The 20,200-nt window shown below is 31.4% G+C and overlaps 1 protein-coding gene across 4 annotated transcripts in view; it reads right to left on the reverse strand.

Annotated features, from left to right (window-relative positions):
- LOC119834277 (LIM/homeobox protein Lhx5) overlaps positions 1–17,027 on the reverse strand; it is a 47,391-nt gene extending 30,364 nt beyond the window's left edge. For 3 of the 4 annotated variants that reach the window (XM_038358632.1, XM_038358624.1, XM_038358616.1), the window contains exons 1-3: positions 16,784–17,027; positions 9,447–9,636; positions 3,493–3,701 (exon numbers count right to left, since the gene is read on the reverse strand). In XM_038358632.1, coding sequence (XP_038214560.1) covers positions 3,493–3,701; positions 9,447–9,636; positions 16,784–16,799 — 415 coding nt within the window. In that variant the 5' untranslated portion in view covers positions 16,800–17,027. The remainder of the gene's footprint in view (positions 1–3,492; positions 3,702–9,446; positions 9,637–16,783) is intronic. The other variant, XM_038358640.1, reaches the window with a different exon arrangement.
- Between the last annotated feature and the right edge of the window lie 3,173 nt (positions 17,028–20,200).

Consider the following 20,200-nt stretch of genomic DNA (forward strand, 5'->3'; position numbering starts at 1 on the left):
ATAAACAACACATTTTACAATTATAATTGTATATCAGGTTGTTTATATTTAATCAATATGTCTAAATCCTACAGCATTTTTTCTAAACGAAACGCAAATCATCTAGGCAACTTAATCATGTTCAATAAACGTGAAGAGTGTACTTGATGTCGTATTAAATTTTCTCTGGTCTGCACACGCTAAGGCCACTATAATCTGTACCATCGACAGGCGAGGGATTCCGTCCGGCCGCGTACGATAACGTCTATACGTCAAATGCACGCGCGGGAAATGAAGCGTCATTTTTGCACACTTTTTTATGATTAGCCATCTTAGAGTTTTTAGGAAAATCTTTTTAAAGTTGTACATTTATTGTTAAAACATAGATAAGATACAGTTTCAAAACAAAAAACTATTTATTTCATTTCCTCCTTTTTTTTATCATACTATACTTAATACATATTATATAGTGAATTGAACATAACTTACTTTAACAAAAAGCCAAACCACCTTCAAATTGTCACAACTAGACCAATTTTGAATGGGACCACATAGGAGGCAACGACTTTCAAATAGAAAAAAAAATCATGAAAATATTTTCACCTAGTTGAAAGTTCTGAGGTAACAGCTTTATTCTGGGAGTTGACCACGCTTCGGCACGAATTGGGCCAGCTCGCACCGGGGAAGTACCACACCCCCACAGAAAACCGGCGTGAAATAGTGGCATGTCACTGTGTTTCGTTCGGTGAGTGGGGGAGCCGGAGGCCCATTTCCTTTTCCTCACCCGTCCCAGTACATTCCTTTTTTCGAGTCGTCAACCCTTTCCTTTTCCTTAACCCCTTAAAAGCGGGCAGCATATTCGCAGAAGCACTACCTCTGCGAATGTTCATGGTGGTGATCGCTTACCATCAGGCGAACCACCAGCTCAGTTGCCCGCTATGACATTAAAAAAAAATAATAATAATACAGTTGAATTGATAGTTCCTCCTGATTTTGCTTTGGTTAAAATTAATTCTAAATAATAATTATGTCACACTAATTGGTTCCAATTCTAAAATAATGAATTAGCAGTAGCCAAGCAATAATTTGCACTATCGAACGATAAAACATTTTTTTAAATTACCATCAAAATAATAGAAGAAATTAGCATAACGCAACATTAATATCATAACTGCTTACGTTTTCATTCTTATCCCTCAATGGGGTCGAACCCCCTTCACAAACAATCTCCAGGCTCCCGGCTATTTGTAGTGCAACCGATACGAGGGAGCGGATGTGTTTTTGTTTGAAATGGGCACGCTCTAACGCTTCTTGTTCATGTTAGCCTGGTACTTTCCTACCGCTTATGAATTATAATTTTTTTTGATTTTTTATTAATTTCGTTATACACAAAAAATAAACAATTAGTTACGGGTACAAGAGATTTAAGCAAATTTAAATGGAAAAGGTATAATAATATAGTACGTTAATAAAATACACTGGCCAATTAATGATCTATTATCACGTATAAAGTGTACTCCTGATTGACTAATTTTAATTTGCAAAATAATAGTGACTGTTGCTTTGAAAATTATATCCTTCAAAACCTACCATAATTTCTACATAAGCCTCTTAACCCTCGCGTTAGGGTTCCCTAATCTCATGAGGCCCAGACCAGTGGAAACGATTTTGTATTTGCTATCATATATTATCTGTATAAGCTCAGAAGAGGGGGATATTATCTGTCCCAACCCACAGCCCTCTTGACATTGTCATAGAAAAGGTAAACCGAATGGAAGAAATTTTATGTTCGTTTTTAAATTAATTATGTGATTTAATTGGTAATGTCTTTTAAGACTCTGTATATTGAGTCTGTAAATTTATGGCTATAAAAGTAAAAAAGAAAATATAAAATTAAAAAAAAAATCGTTATCAACGATTCCCTCCCTGTTTATACATCTCCATGTCTAGCTAACAATATCTAAACACAATTACATCGAACAAACAGCAGTGGCGCCGCGGGCGCACACATGTTGCGGATTCGCTAAACAAACCGTTTCCAAAATCTATTTAGACGCTAAAATAAAAATAAAAGCAATCATTCCAGACATCAATACAAATTTAATTGTAATAAATTTGTTTTTGCGAATTTTTTGGATAGTGAAAGTTTCCAATTCAACTGGCAATAAAATCTTCTTGCGCAATACTAAAAACATTTGAATGCTTATTGAAATTTCAGATTGCAATACATATCTTAAAACATTGCTAAATAAAGCATCTTCCTACCAGGATAAATATTCAATGAAAATGATATAATTGATAAGCGAAATACACCCCCTACAACAAACTCAAGACATTATAATTCAAAGATGATACAGTAGCACAAACTGAATTCATTATTACGAGCGCAGTAGATATACCTACGTATACTAATCAACCTTCTAAAACCAGTTAATCCGGATTCAGTGTATTGATATAAATGGATAGCTTGTTCAAATTACAATCTCAATTAAATATTCCAGAGCAATAAAAATGTTAGACGGTTTCATAAACCTATTCTCTATGAAGACATCACAATATTTATACGTCTCATATGCATATTTCAATTTTCTTCAACATCTGTAACCCTTGTCTATGGTTTTTTTCCATCTCACGTCAAGAAAGCAGTACAATAAAAAAGTAAAAAGTTGTCTATACCACTACCGCGTAGACGTGGCTAATGTGTAATGCGGTTGGCTTTTTGTCCAACGCCTTCAACTTTTTACAGTCTTTTTTCTTCATTTCAGTTACGGTTCGTATTGATCGAAAAATTCGATTTCAAAGTGGGTCCTCCGTTTTTATTGCTGTCGTGATACGTTCCTAACAATAAATGTTTTTCGATCGGTGAACGCAATCACACGTCACGTATCACGTTTAAAAATCGATGACTATGATAGAAAACTAATTATTCAGCATCGATTGGCTAGCAGCGAGTACCTTAATGGGACAATAGCGGACCTCATTTATTTAATTTTTTATGTGACAACATCCAATTGCGTACGTGCTACTGCGGCGTAATAAGTGTTAGAACGAGCTTTCAATCTTGCTAGCTGCAAATATTGACCGTGCAAGTCAAAGCCATTCTTCTATAGCACGAATTATTTAAAATCATGTTAAAGTTTAATACGACTTTAATATAAAGTGTATTTGTAAGACATTAATAGTCTCAAAACAACCATCATTAATCGTTAAAGTCATAACAACAACCATAGGCCAGCTTTTGTAGCTTTTACACCAACTATTCCTATGTATGTTTATAATACAATTACCGCTTCTATATACGTCATCTAAAATCTAAATTCACTTTATTACTTCTTAACAGAATCACAGCGCGGCACTACAGAAGAAAATCAATTAGGAACTACTTACAACGTCGTTGGCAACAACGTGTCTTCTCTCATTTAGTTTAACGAATACTTATTACGTCTCTCAAACAAACATAATAGTTCAAAATTATTGAAAAAGAGATATAAAGGTAGTAAAAACAGTACTTACAATGTGTCGGCGCCTTTCCAGCGAGGTAATCCTCTTTACATATAAACTTGTTATCGTCCAACACATAGAGTTCCTCGCCCGTTGACAGCTGTTTTCTGCAGACGAGGCAGGTAAAACAGTTCAGGTGGAAGACTTTTTCCCGCGCTTTCCTGACCAGGTCAGATGGCGAGATACCGTGGCCGCAGCCGCTGCATTTTGTACCGTAACGCCTGGTAACAAGATTGAAAGTGTTGGTTAATTGTTTGTTTTATAGGTTTTATAAGAAGACGTATCTATAGTTAGCAATTATGAGTATATGTTCCAAGAATTCTTTGAAAATAATAGTCTTAAATATAGTTGAGACACTGATCACAATACATTGACTCTTTGTATATATTTTCTGTGTGGCGGTTGGTGGTGTGTTCAATGTTCCAGCAAATGCTTACTATTAATGTAGTTTGAGCATAAAACTTTATTAAGTATACCGCAATTCGTTGATAAACAGTTCATGAACAAAAAAAGTTTTTGAATTATTTATAGTAACCAGTAGGCGTAGGTTATTACCTATAAAAGGTGAAAGGAAGATAATTCTTATTATAACATATTACTACTAGAAAAGCAGTTAAATCTGTTTTCAAACAATTCTTTATTACATATATTATTAAATTATTTATTAAGGTATATAAAATTTGCTTTCAATACGAAATTAAGTACTTACAAATATATATTGTCATTTAAGAAACGAAAACAATAATTAATATGTTTAATTTACACAACAATACTTGCCTACAGCATTGACATTTCTTTAATTGGAAATTATGTTAGAAATATTATTTTAAATCTGTAACCGTTTTAGTAATATGGAGAATCGAGCGAGACAATATTCCATTAAATAACACAGCACAGCATCCATTTAAAAAAAAATGGAATATACGACTGTAAATATACAGATACATAATATATTTCATTCGAATTTCGAATTTCATAACAAAACCCAGATATATAAAAAAACAACAGTATCACTCACGACCTGTTGATTCCTCATATCTAATCATAAATAACAATATCTAGATTAAAAATAGCATAAATTGCCGAACACGTCGTCCGCCGAATAAAATATGAGTCATAAACATAATTTAGACATCGCTTACCAGATACTTCGACATCGATATTTAGAATATCAATAAATCGATATTCAAAATCGTTAGCTTGTAATGACCGATGATAATTTAAAATCCAAGTTTGTATCAAATTTGAATGTAAGGCTTAGTGCAAACTAAGTCAGGGCCGTTGGGTTACGACGCGGTACCGTGTGTACACACCTCGTGTAGGCTTTTATTACTTTATTACTTATCAAAGTTATAACCAGAGCTACGGTTACCAGTTTAATATGTCTCTTCCCTATAAATCTGAGTCGGAAGAACCATAAAAGTTTTAAAGACTGCATTTTATTTAGTAGATACAGTTAACCGTTGTCTTCGCTCTACGCTATTGCATGCTTTCATAGTTGCGAAAATTCCGATGCTTGTTTTAGCTTAATACATATTACGGTCTAAGATTTCCGTAAGATAAAATATAATCGATGGTGTCTATAGATTATATATTATTATTTTAAAATTTAATGAGCACCTTTATGACAGTTGGTAATTAAAATGTTATACTAAAATAATATATAAGCCTTTTGCATATTTTCAAATGTGTGAATAATGGAAACCTCTCAACAATATGCCTTTAAAATAAGAAAGAAAACAGGTGACCAAGACTCAACATATATTAATTTATAGACGTTTTGTAGATTCATGTAACTAATCATTTATTTTGTTTTAATATTCACTTTCACACATCTCTGCTATATAGCATCGCCTAGTTTATATCAAATTGTATTAAACATCGCATATTTAATATAACACAGCTAGCTAGCTACCTAATTTTTTCTACAACGTGCTCCACATAAAATTGGTTCTAAACAATCTCTTTTATGATTAAAATGCGCACACTAAGCTGAAACCCGGAAGTAATAAAGTAGCCAGATGAATGTCGATACAATAAATAACTTTTAGCTATAAAATATGAAATTATGTGATAACGGTGGTCGATCGTGCGATGGCTGATTTTTAGGTCAATATCAAAGAAACTATTCCGCCAATATATCACTAAATTGTTGACGGACACGTATCGAATAGCACGCGATTTATATTTAGAAGACAACACATTTACTGTAATGTACGGTGTTAATTAAACAAGTTGAAGCGCTATTTCTTACGTTAAGCGTTGCTTCGTGACTAGAAAGCTATGAAAAATTATTCTCTGATATTTATTTTATAGCGATTTCCTTCCATTTTTAATGGTTTTGCGAAAAAGTCAATGGAATATTATTAAGAAATTAATTTATTGTCATAATAAATATATAAGCTTTTAGGTAGTTAAAGGTACTATAAATTTAGAAAAAGCACAATCTTTTCTTTATACCTCAAATACAATGGCTCCATAAACAAAATATTATTATGTATGAAACCAAATAATTTTACACTAGCCAATTACAATGGGTATCCACTTATATAGATAGTTTTATATTGAAATTGTAGTATTACCATAGAATACAAATGGCATAATACTCTTATTTTTAATACAAAATGATGTAGGTACTACAACCTCGTTATTTTGTGTTGCTGTGATAAATAACCAGCATAAATTCAGTTTGCATTAACGCGTTGTAAAACACATTTACGAAGTCATAATTAGTAATGTAGATCTAAAGCTATGTAAATTTGAGACAATACAACATCGGACAAGTCTGAAATTCACTGTTTTTATTATTTTATCATCACTTTGAATTATTACCAGGCAATTTGCATAAACGATGGAGGTCGCATGAATAAAACATAAACTCTCTGTGGTACGTTGGCAGTCCGCCATGTTATCCACACGTTGCTGCCAATTTTGAAAAATGTTCGAATTTAATTTGAATTCGACTTTGGAATTTTCTTTTGTTTCTAGAAAAAAAACAATTAATGTCTTCATAATTAATGATAGTTATCTATTAAAAAAAAAAACAAAAATAATTTTAAATATGTATTCTTGTATCATTTATTTGGTTCATTAACATGTTTTTGTTATGGTTTTCTTTTTTTGGGTTTTTGGTATAAATTAATTTTTCTTTTTTATTTGTTTAATCGTCTTTTTATGTGCCGATTCTTTGATTTATATTTATATTCTTAAAAAAAGCTGTAATTTACATATAGCTAGCTACCCTCATGATATAAGTACTTATAATAAACGAAATACATTGAATATTAAATTAGTGGGTTTAAAGATAATTTAACTACCTACGTACGTGTCAAACGTACCAAAATATTACCTAAATCTAGATGGAATTTAATTTACGTAACCGAAAACTTGCACCTTTTGTGCATTTATAAACGTTAAAGATAGTGCAGATTCCAAACAATTTAAACTAACACAATAATGGCGGAGTGTAAAGAAACGGAAATGACGTCACTTAGGTTTAGGAAGTTGAAATGTCACTGAATGAACTCATCACGTAACAAATTGGTCAAGGTGGGCACTTGGATTATAACTCCATATAAGTTAAATGTCAGTGCGTTTGGTACTTGTAAGTTATAAAATTTTATAAATAAATTGAATTATTACACTTCATACGCTTTGAGCTAGGCTCTATTTGAAATGGGTAAATTAACAGCTTTAATTCTTATTAAACGTAACGAACAAATTTACAACAGACACGTTTAATACATTAGGAAATACTAACGTTATCTCTCTGTCTTATTGTGTACCACTGCGTCTTGAAATAAATAAATATTATATTGCACACATTGGAATAAACCAGGTAAATATTTTATAAATACTTAATGTACCAACCTATCCCGATTTTGCAAATTAATTAATATTATTACAACTGATTCTTTTGCTTTAATAACGTAATGATTTTATTCACTTTAAAAATATTGTCAACGTTAAAAACACTAAAAAATAATGAATCCATCAAGACAGCGGAAGTCATAAGTGAACCACTTTCCGCTGCGCCGGTAAACACAGCAATTTTTGACAATTGGGCGCCATATGATTAAATAAACAATCAAATAATCTCACTGAAAATGTTTTAAAGTTATAAGAAATTTCTCAATTTGTTTCCACCTGCAATTCGGAAACAGTGTAATTGTTTACATTTAATAATTTGTTTTTAAAGTTTACATAAAATTTTAATAAATTGCATGCTATCACTGAAGGGAGGGAGCTTTGTAATTCGTAGTGCCTTTTTGCCATATTGATGACTAGCTGTACCCGCGACTTCGTTCGCGTTTGTCAATAAATACTTAGATTGACTTTCACCCCTCCCCTCTCAGACACCGTATCGATTTCCGGGATAAAAATCAAATAAGATCCTTATTTAGAGTAGGTTCTATAACCATACCAAGTTTCATCAAAATCCGTTGAGCAGTTTTTGCGTGATTCTCATTCGAGATACAAACAGACAGACAAAAATTTTTTAAATTGCATTTTATACTTCAGCATCGACAATAAAACGCCCCACAAAAAAATTCTAACTATCTTCAATGTACAGAATTTGACACCGACCATTTTTATTATAGTATAAACTAGCTGTGCCCCGCGGTTTCACCCGCGTGAGTCCGTTACCGTAGGATAAAAAGTTGCCTATATGTTATTCCAGTTGTCCAGCTATCTACGCACCGAATTTGATTGCAATCGGTTCAGTAATTTTTGCGTGAAAGAGCAACAAACACACACATCCATACAAACTTTCGCATTTATAATATTAGTAGGACTAGTGGGAAGTAGGATTAGTAGGATTTTCATATGATAGAGCTTTACAAATGCGCACCTTCGCTACTTCAAATCGTAAATAGTCGTATATATTAATCATATAATTGACTATCAGAGGTAATGTATAAAATTTCAATAAATTTTTAAACGTTAAGATTATATGTGCACTACATATTTTTTATCAATTCGCAACATAAATTGTAGACTATCAAATTATCTATATTTAAATAAAAACATACACGCTGTACATCTTAATCATTACACAATTTAAGTATATTGCAATGGGGCAAACTACTGCGTATTAATAACAAAAACAATAAGAAACAGTAAACCGACGACGTTAAGTTTTTATGGTTTTGTTCATCAAAGTGTGTATGCGCCTAACGATAATGTCGACTAAACATCATTTATCATATACAAGCGATCTAACATAAAGCTACATTAAAATAACAAATAACTTCCGACACGCAGTATATAGTTTTTATATATTTATTTATTATTATTCGAATTTCTGTCATATTATAGAGATTACTAGCTGCACCCGGCAAACGTTGTTCTGCCTTGCTCTTATCATTTAGGTGTATGAAAAATAGATGTTGGCCGATTCTCAGACCTAACCGATATGGACCAAAAATTTCATCAAAATCGGTCAAGCCGTTTCGGAGGAGTATGGCAACGAAAACTGCGACACGGGAATTTTATATATTAGATATCGACATGCAACGATGATCTTAGTAGATGCGTGTTGGCAACTTAGCAGTTTTATAATTACATGTTATTTCTTGTATAGTAACACTATTATTATAACGTCTTGCAAGGTGGTATTAATTTCTGATATCCCTGTTAACTATAATTGTCTCCGTAAAACATCACTTGTAAGATAATTTAAAGGTCTTATTTTCTACTAGTTAAACTAACCTACCTTCTATAATCATTATTATTCCTTTTGATCGATAAACTAATTTTTACACGTTTTCTTTATTTATTCTTTAAGGCGACCCTTTGTGTTAAATTAAATGATGATAATAAATAGATGGTCATGTTCACTTCTTTCATAGACGACAAAATTGAAAAATACAATGACCTCTGCCATAACACCTAACCCAAACGCGAAATTTTCAAATCAAAAGTTTAATATATAGGCCATAGACAATCACATCATAGACGCTCACCTGAAAAAATCATTCCGGCAGAACAGTTTGTTATCTCTGGAATAGCATTTGTCCGCGAGTGGCGCGCGGCAGTCCGCGCAACGCACGCACGCTGCGTGCCACGCTCGCTCCAGCACGTGCAGGAGGAACTTGTCCAGTATCGGCTTCTCGCAGCCGGCGCACGCCATCGCGCCGCCTGCTTCGCCTCTTCCTGCAGACAAGCGAAAACACATTTGATAGGTGACCTTGATGAATGTAACATTTGAATTAAAATTGTTAAAGGACTGATATGAGCTTTTTTGAAATATTTTATTTTCTTTTATCAATAAACAATATGAAGTTTTTTTTTGTACTAAAATAAGTCTGTTCCTACATTGTCAAGTAAAAGTTTTTCCATTACAGAATACTGTTCTGATAGCAAATATTATAAAAAAATTTTTAGGCTTCATCGCCTATTTCACCTATTTGATTTATTTGTCAAATATCTATTGGAAAGGACGGCTCCAATTTCCATATTTTTTATCATTTGCTATCTCGCGTGGTGGTAAAATCAACTGAACACCAAGATTGTGTGATCTAACACCATTCGATTACTTTCTGTGGGGCTACGTGAGATCTCGTGAGTAACGATAGACATTTGTTGCCCTGAAGGACAATATAACTCGCGTCATAAGGTATAGGCCCTGTTTATGCAAAAATGTCCCTGGTCTAAAAATAGACCACCACCACGATACACGAATCCACCACGATGTACAACGGCTTATGAACGCAAAAGTTTATAAGCCAATGACTGACTGACTGACTGATCTGTCAACAAACAGCCCAAACTACTAGACTGCTTGGGCTGATATTTGGCATTATGCTATAGCCACTAATAACTACAACCACATAATGTAGACATCCGCTATTAAATTTTTTTTGTAAATTCTACCTCCAACGGGAAAAATAGGGAATGTTCGTAAGTACCATGGAAATTTATTTTGATTACGCAGACGAAGCTACGGGCTACAGCTTGTTTTATATAATATATAATGTCATGAATTATTCTTTAATATAATTGAAAATTGTGCCAAAATCAATAAGGTTGTTTTAAACAACATAATAGTCCGGAAACCCTTTATAGAAATTTATGAAGTTTCATTATTATTAACTACCTAAGTTTCGATGTTTTAAAAAAATACGACTTCAAGACTTCAGATTACATTAACTTACAAAAATATATTTTTTTTTTAATTTCTTCACTTTTAAATAAAAATGTACCTTCTTAGAAAACGATCGAACAAAATTTCAATTAATTATTTGTGATAAACTATCGCATTTTACATAAAAAAAAATGTAACCGGATGGAATATATCTTCGTAAAGTAAAAATTGCAAGAGTACGTTAAGGTGGTATTTAATAATTTTAACACGTAACTAATACTTAGGAATGACACAATGCAGGTGCTAATTGAATTATTGCGTAATGACACGCGAAATTTTGTATAATTTACCAAGACTACACCGCTGCATCATAAAACTACCTTGAATTTAAATCTTTATATATTTTTTTTGTAGTGCTTAAAATCTACCATAATATGATTCTTATTTCTATGACACCTAAAAAATTACACTAATATCCACATCACAAGCCTAGTAATGTTACTCATAAGGCAGGTATCGACAATTTTATTATTTAAATTAACATCACACGGCTTGCCTATTCCTCCTAAACAATTATGCTTTATTGCGGTAATTAGATACAAAACTAGATCCAAATCTGCCTTCAGGTATGTATAGCCCTCAAATAATCTATATTTCCTAGACCAATGCAGGTCATTGAATTGAAAAAAAAACACATTTTCCACATTGTCATAATTAAATATAGAGCTGTCAGCATATTAGAAGACAACTCGTTCCTTGCGCTTTTAACGTTCATAATGCAACAAACATTTAAAATAATTATGTTCATTCGCTTATAATTACAACATTATCCTGTTCTTTTGGAAACATTGCCCGTTAAAAGACGTATAAATGTATACCTACCGATTACCGCGATGTAAATAAGATGTTAACATGTTTTTTGTTATATTTTATGCCATAATTAGCTTCATAAAGTCATGATTTTATTTAGCTGTTACCATTTATTCAGTGAAAAATTAACCTTACAATAGACTTATTTACAGACCAAAGATTTTGTATACCAATCTAAAAATAGTTTATGGTTATTTTTAGCATCAAAGTTACTTAATAAAAAAATTTCGTAATGAACGTGTACTTTTTGCCCAAATTACAACGTTATTTTTATTTACATGTTTATGTACTAAACAGATTTAAAATTGTATAACTTAAAACCCGCAGGCCACCCAATACAAAGCGTCTCAAAGGGTTGATAAAGGTCACCCAAGTATTAAATAACGTAACATTCAATGTCTTAAATAACTATTTTACGTAAAGTAAAGCTAACACAGAATCGTAAAGTTGGTAGCGCAGAATGGCTGGACGTAATGGGATTGAGTTTTACGATCGATAAAGCATAGTTGAATAAAGTTTTATTAACGTAAGCTATTACTGGTTACCACGCATGTATGTAGGTAGGAAATGGTAAATGGTATGATGGGAATACTCTGATGTATTCACTTATTCAAGGGCTTTAATCCGAACAAGTCCATATCATCCATTGAATCAGTTAATCAATGTTTATGTGTAGGTATTACCGATAGATGTAGTTTTTACCAATAGTAAATAGTTATTTTAATTATATTTAGTTACTCTTTTCGGCAAAAGCGTTATATTGATTGTAATCTAGTATAGTATTATGTTATCTGTGTTTGTAATGAAATTAAATATCAGAAGGATTTATTATATTTATTGGAATTACATAGTAACATAGTACATATATTTTAAAATATCGAAGTCTGAGTCAGGGCTGTAGCACCGCATCAATGATACAGGGCCTCTAGGCTAAGAGGGCCCCTTAACATGTCTAAGAAAACTTTATAAAATGTTACAAAGGTACTATAATTGATATTTACAGCAATGCATGAAATGATATTAAATTAATGGAAACTGAAATCTAGGTGCTTATTTCTTATTTTCACTTTATCTTAAAGTAATAAATGCCTACTTTAATTATTAAACTAGACCTATGTCTATGTCTATAGAGATATGTAGGTAACTACAAATAATTATATACTCGCTGTAGTAGGTAACTAACAGATATTTAAAAGTGAATATTTTCATATCAAACGAGTAAAGCAATAATTACTATGAAGGCAGTAAAATACATTTTTTTTATTAGGCAGTATGTATATACATATTTTCATTTTATCAATATTATAATTCGCCTTGCAAATTGCTTATTTAAAGGTAAATATTTAAATCAATGTCAAGCCGATTTAAAATATATCCTAAATAGTTTTTTGCGTTTAAGTATAAGGTTTCAACTCAAATTATTTAAAGATAGACCACAATTCCCATCATAAATTATACAGATACTTGACACATGTGACACAAATGCATTTATTAACAACTGCAATTAATTATTTTACTTGCATTATAAACGTTAATATTATAATTCATACATAGTTGGAAAATTTTAATTTTGATATTTAATCGCCGTGTTACAACTGTTCGCACAATCATTCCCAACCCAAAAGGAATGTTAGGTTATGTTATTCTTTTTAATTTTTTAAACATCTGACATTTATTAGTTGAATTTATGAAGGTCGCATCGTTATTCCTTCGAAACTGCCCGATTGGTTACGCACCATTTCAAGCGTATTCAAAAATCAGCGTATCACCTCTTTGGTAATATTTTATCAGAGAGAAACATGTGACCCTTGACTATATTGCTTTTTAAAAATAAATTTGTAGACTTAAACTTTTAACCATTATATAAAAAATTTATACAATGGTTAAAAGTTTTATTTACTACCAACAAAAATTCATGGAAGTCTAACTGTAGCAAGCTAAATAGGTTCTTAACTACTCTTAAACAGCTTAACCTTAAATCTTATATGAATACTCATACAAAGTTACCTACATATCGAGTAATCCCCAAGTTTTGGAAAGAGATTTATGATTATTAATGTAACTTAACATAACTGTTTAGAATAAAGGTAGATAATAGTATTTAAATAAAACTTATAAATTTTTTAATCTCAAATAAACACAAATTTATCATAGTTTTATATATTCAAATACCTAAATATATGTATTAGAAGAACGTGTTTATTCATTCGAATTAAAACAATAATGTTGTCAAATATTAATGTAAGATAAACATATTATAATAATTAATTAGATATATATTTGCCTACAAAATATTTTGTTATGAATATACAAAAGTTTTTAAATAATATATGAAATGTGATGACACTAAATTGTTTTTAATACAAATCACGGATTAATGAATCTTAAAGTTTTGGAACTTACTTAAACTTGTTTAGCAGTTGCCAAGGATACTTTCAGCTTAATAATGAAATAACTAATGTACCAAATGCACTAAGTACCACACCAAAATATATTCTCATGTATTTTAATTACCACAAAACCAAAAACTAAATCGAACATGAAAAATAAATTAAAAACCCGCAGAATTTGCACCATTTTTAACAAAACAAAGAAACGGAAAATAATGATACTTTTATACTTAATTATTTTAAAGAGCATTTTCAAATAAGGATATTGAATTTGTGGTACGCTTGTTAATAGATTTTACAGCATAAGTAAAGAAAAATATGAAGACAAACATATAATACAAGCCGTTTTGCAATTATTATGTAGCTTATTTAATATAGAAACGATTCAAAATTAATCGGGCGGGTCAAACCCTTGATCGTTAGTACCTATTTCCGTTGCAACTATATTATACCTGATTGTATTTCTATGGGCACATTAAAAGCAAACTTTATTTTCGTAATGTAATTCATAACTCATTTGTATTTTTTCGCAGCAACAAAAAAGCGTCATCGTTGTTTTATTTAAGGATAATATTCACTTGAGAAGAACAAAGTAGAGGCCAACTCCATTTTTATAAACAGCATCGATTTCGGTTATAAGAAACTTGGCACGCTTCCAAAAAATTAATTCTAGTCGAAAAGACATCTCACTTCAATTGTTAAATCTATGTAGACAAAGGTGTGTTAAGATTATATACTTATGCCTTGTAATCCGTATTAAGATAATAACGTAAGTTTTTTCCGTTAATCTGTCAGCAGCTTTTTAATTTTTAATCTGTATACGAATTGTAATTTTAAGATAAAAAAACGTAAAAAACCTAACCAAAACTATTTTAACAAAAGCTTAGTTAGCATTGTCAGAACGTTTTTGTTAGTTTTTAATGAATCATGAATTGAGTGAGTGTAGTGAACTAAAAGAATTGTTTTTTATTTGGCTACATACGTTTATAAGTAATCAACAATATAAATAGGTTATATTGAGCAGTGGTTACCTACTAATTGTATAGGGAACTTTATTAAATTATGTATTATATCTACTAAAATAACTCTTTATATGTATAGAAAATGTGCTCTTTTGATTTTTATGTGGCGCATAAATTGACAATTCAATTTATAAATTTTATACCTCAGGGATCGTGCTACATATTCTTAAAGAAACGCTGGTATTGCTTTTGTTAACAGTTTCACGTTTCCTTATGAGAACAGTTTTAATGTTGTTCTAATAAAAACGACAAATTTATATACTTTTTTTATGCTAAGTTATTATGGTTCAAATTAACTAAATGGCATGACGGTAGTTTTGTGGTTCTTTACAGGAAAAAATGGGATAAATGCAAACAGATTTTTGAATATGTCTAATTGATAGTTTAATTAGTTTGTTTGTATTAAAGTAATATAAGAAATACATATATTATTCATATAATATCTACTTGTTTATAAATACTTAAATACTTATAGTTCATAATGAAATGTTTACGGAGTGGTATATAATATGTGTCTATATTTATATGTTTAATTTATAAATTATAATATGTGTACTTTATAATATAATCTCAGGAACCACTTGACCGACTTCAAAAATTATTTCAGCGTTTTATATTTACGTTTGCATGATCCCTGAGTGATATTGTTTAAATGTATATTATTTACCACAAGTGAAGCGGTGTGGACCGCTAGTTACGTATAACATTGAAAATTTTTGAAACGAAAAAGGCAATTTGTTTTACAATTTGTAAGATTTACCGAGAATTAGGTTAATTGATGATTTTTGAGTATACTTTAAGAACTGTAGGTTTATAAAAAATAAAAAATATATATTTTTATATTATTCAAGTGAATGTTAAAATTGCATCCCTGTATAATAATATATATAATATGTATAATATATACATATTAATAATAAGCTAGTATTAAAATGTTTCCTCACTAATAATATATGTTTATGAAATGGGAATTTGATAAGCATTTTAAAAGCTTATCAAAAAGTCTGAAAAATACGTCTATTTTTATTATTTGTTCCGGGGGTATATTAAGTCAGATGCAGGTATTTATGTAGATTTTTTAAAATTAAGGTCTGAAAATATACATTTCTTTATAATATATGTTGATTATACAAAATAATGCATTGATAATATTATTTGTTTACTAAATATCTCAAGTTTATTCGTTTGTGTTAAAATATCTACAATTAAAATTTCTGTCACTTACTTTAATAAACACTTAAGAGAAAATAGCAAGAAGTAGTGTACTAAGTATCAAGTAGTAGTTATACTTAGTGTTTTAAGTTCTTAGTCGTAGTTAGATATCTAATATTACATTTTCATCAATGCTTATGTGTTCTATTGAAACCCATAGAAATTGTTTATTGTTTACTGAACAGATACTGAAGTTATTGAACTCCAGCTATTGAATTAAAGTAGAGTTTATATGTTCAAGAGAGTACAAGTGACTATTTTATCATTCACATAATGTTACCTGTACACCTATGTGAAATAATATTCAAGTGTTATTTACGCGCTAATTAGGCCTACACTTTCATCTTTATCATAAATTTTTCATAAATAATTGAATCAAAAGAAAACTGTTTATTATCATTAACTTAATTTGATGTCAAGTAAATCCATTATGAATATAGAAGCCATAATAATACATGATAAGGTAGGTGAAATAAGCTACAAGTGATTATTTACACTCTTTAACTTAAAATCCGAGTTGTAGAGTCATGAAAGCTTGCTCTATCTTATTAATTAAAATTCAACGTAATGTTTTCAAAAAAAACCGTTGACTCTTATTTTTTTAATCATGATATAATCTAATAACATTTCTCGAATAAACACAAATTTGTACATAAAATCATAAATAATACAAAGAAAATGAAAATTGGTAAAGTAAAAAAAAAAATAACAAACTAAACAACCTCCGTAAGTCGGCATCACTGATGCTATATGTCACATTCAATGTTCGCGAATACAAAACTTCAAAAAATCTAGTCTGATAACTCTAGGAACACAGGACACTGACTTTTACCAATGTGGTGCTGGTGGAAGGGGGCATGAGCCCCCCGACCTGCGGCTAGGAAGCCCGCCACTTCGGCACCCTCTACACGTCACTGCACTTGACACACCGCGAGATCGCGCGGAGCTCCCAACGACACTCCAACACGCGCGGTCACCAAACGCGTACTGATCAAAAAGCTACAGTTTGGTCGCCCTAGCTCAAAACGGACAGAGACAGCTACTCGGCCGGCACGCGCGCTAGAGGGAAAGGCGAACAGCGCCGGAGACAGGGCGTGGTTCCAGTGAGCGGCCACTAGCGACGAAGGGGTGGCGCCGTGTACGTTCTTCTAGTTTTTTTTCGTGCGTGTTTCTGTGCGGTAGTGGGATTTCATTTTGTGGGACACGTGCGGCGTTCGCAGTAAATTTAAATTGCCTTGCCGGTAGATCGGGTAGCTGGCTGTAATTATAGAGCTTGGGTTTTTCGGTTACCTCTCTTCTAGGCTCGTCTTATTTTATGATTCTGGTTCTGTGAGGATGTTTTGACTGGGGGCTGTGAGAGATGTTTATATGGAGTGTTGCCCGCCTTCCCGATCGTTCCTTGATCTCTGCTATCCATTATTTTCATGATTCAAATGCGTTCTTGCTCTACAGCAACTGTAGATAGAAATAGCCAGCTTTATATATGAAATTAATTATTATTTTACAAACATTTTTAGTTGGTTACCTACATACTTATTTTTAGATAGGTACACTGTCTCACAAAAACATTTTCAAATTAATATCTATATAAAAAATAAAGTGCAGAAAGTAAAATCTCAAATAATACAAAATCTCAAAGAGTAAGTTAGACAACACCACAAAATAAAATTTATGAAATATATAATATCAAATAGATACAGGTATCTAAGCTTCTTCATCTCTACACCCACCCATTATACATACGACACCCATTATATTAATATTCAGATACCTATACAATACCTTCTCATACAATAATAAATACGCCTAATATTTCCCAGTAGGCGTAGGTACCTAGTACCACATGTGACCAGTGAAAGATTCAAAATTACTCCAATACTTTTACACGAACGTTTACCATTTTTCTTTTGAGTATCGTTATAAATCTTTTTCCCACACCAATTTATCCATGTTCTTCGAAATAAAGCTTTTTCCGCATTCTGGAAAAATTGAGATCTATAACTTGTAAGGTCTATTTTTGTATACCTCTGCGAACAAGACCGTAATGTACATACGATATAATGCGCTTACATATATTGTTGCTGGTAACTGCTACAAATGCTGGTGGAAAATATTTTATTGTGATTTTTTTATACTTATATCCGGATATTAACATTCTTACCATAGGTATTGGTATGGTGATTGAAATGAAATGTTTTCGTAATTCATAACTCGTTTGAATACCTATTTATTCAACATTCGTTTACTAGTTGCAGGTTTTTGTTTGAAGGAAAGCTGTATTATTTTTATTATATAGCTGTATTATTTTTGTTTGCTTTATTCCATGCCACTAATCAGAAAAATATCTATAAGTACACCAACAAAATATAATTTTAGCTATTGTAATCTATGTGTTGTTAATTATATCTATTTTTTGAATTATCATTTTTTTTAATAAATCTTATTATTTAGAAACCCTAATACCTATTATCATATATGTAACCTATAGTTTTCCTCAATGTACAAATACGAAAATAATTGTTCAATTGGGACCAGTTACCTACTCCTGAGACACTAATACAAATATCGCGTTCAAACAGACAAATAAATAATCAATCTTGTCAGTAATACAGATTAGCTAGACGAGAGGCAGGGCAAGCAGTTGTGTCTGACCAAAGGATATGATTCCAATCTAAATGATTATTTGGAACAATTTAATACTTTCATATGAGTCCGTATAAGAAAAGAAGATAAAGACATGACATTTTCGAGAATACTGAAAATTTTTCCTAATTTGCGGGATCCATTAATAATGTAGTTAGCCCTCATCGATCCCACGTATATAAAAAAAATTCTAGGTAAATGTTCGTAATGCTCTTTTCACGTTTTTCAGCGAATGAAACTACTTAGTTCTGATTATGTATTACATTATATTATGATATATATTACACATTATATTTGTAGGTATGCCTCTTATATTAAATCCCCAAGTTATTTGAAAATGAACTTACGTATAAAAGGAATTATGTCTGACATTTTTTGTCAATATTATGGTATAACAATTATTTGTCAGATCGCGTCTTTTCTTCATTGCCACAACGCGTCGAGAGCGTTTCTATTAGAGTCACAGCACAAATTATAATGTGTATTTTGTATTGTAACTTCAATTTGAGAACACTATTTTCGGTCTTTAAGCGTAATATACCAAATAGTATATATAAATATATATACAGTCACTTTAATCTTGCTGTATCTTTCTTTACCAATGCAGGCAAATGTGAATGTTTTGTATATGTTATGTAGATGCAGATGAGTATTGAAATTCTGGATTCGCTACATTTATATATAGGTATGATAGAAAAAACTAATAACTAAGAAGGATTCAAAAAAATATGGTTTTGATTTTTATTCGTTGTGAATGGGCAGCCTATATATATTAAATATAGCTATATTAGAGAGTAGGTGCCTATGGTGTGTCTATGATTTTTTTTTATGGCAAAGCAGCTGGTGGGTGGTGCTAAGGCACCGCCCATGAGCTTTTTCACATGCGTTGGGCCGTTTGTAGAGGTCTTACGTCTGCATAAATGGCTACTAATGATGACTTTTTAAAAATATTAAGGGACATGGAAAGCATTGATGAGGGGTATAAAAGATGGGACTTGGAAGAGTGAGGATATGGATACGGTCCTCCGGTCCCCCACTCACCGTACGAAACATAGTAGCTACTATTTCTAGATAGATCTTCTGTGGGGGTGTGGTAGCCTCCCCAGTGCGAGCTAGCCCAATTCGTGCCGAACCGTGCTCGACTGAATTTCAAGATTTTTAATAAATTACATACAGTGTAATGTCATTTGTGTTATACATTACATAATACATATTATAAATATAAACAAACCTACTTTCGCAAAGTGGGTTTGTTTATTTGCCTTTCTATCACGTCTCCGCGCTTTATGGTAAAATATTTGTGTATGGTAATATTTAAGAGGCTACTGAGTTATATAGATTACTTTTTACCACGTGGAATAACCTCAATAGAATAGGGTCTTTACTGTGACCATGTAGGCAGGCCGCGGGCCGAAAGCTAGTTTATACTTAGTCTGGCCATAAATACTGTTACACTTAATTATAAAAAAATATTACATTTGAATTTCGAATCTGTC

Source organism: Zerene cesonia, chromosome 2 (genome assembly GCF_012273895.1).
Source record: "Zerene cesonia ecotype Mississippi chromosome 2, Zerene_cesonia_1.1, whole genome shotgun sequence".
In the NCBI taxonomy this organism is placed as follows: domain Eukaryota; kingdom Metazoa; phylum Arthropoda; class Insecta; order Lepidoptera; family Pieridae; genus Zerene; species Zerene cesonia.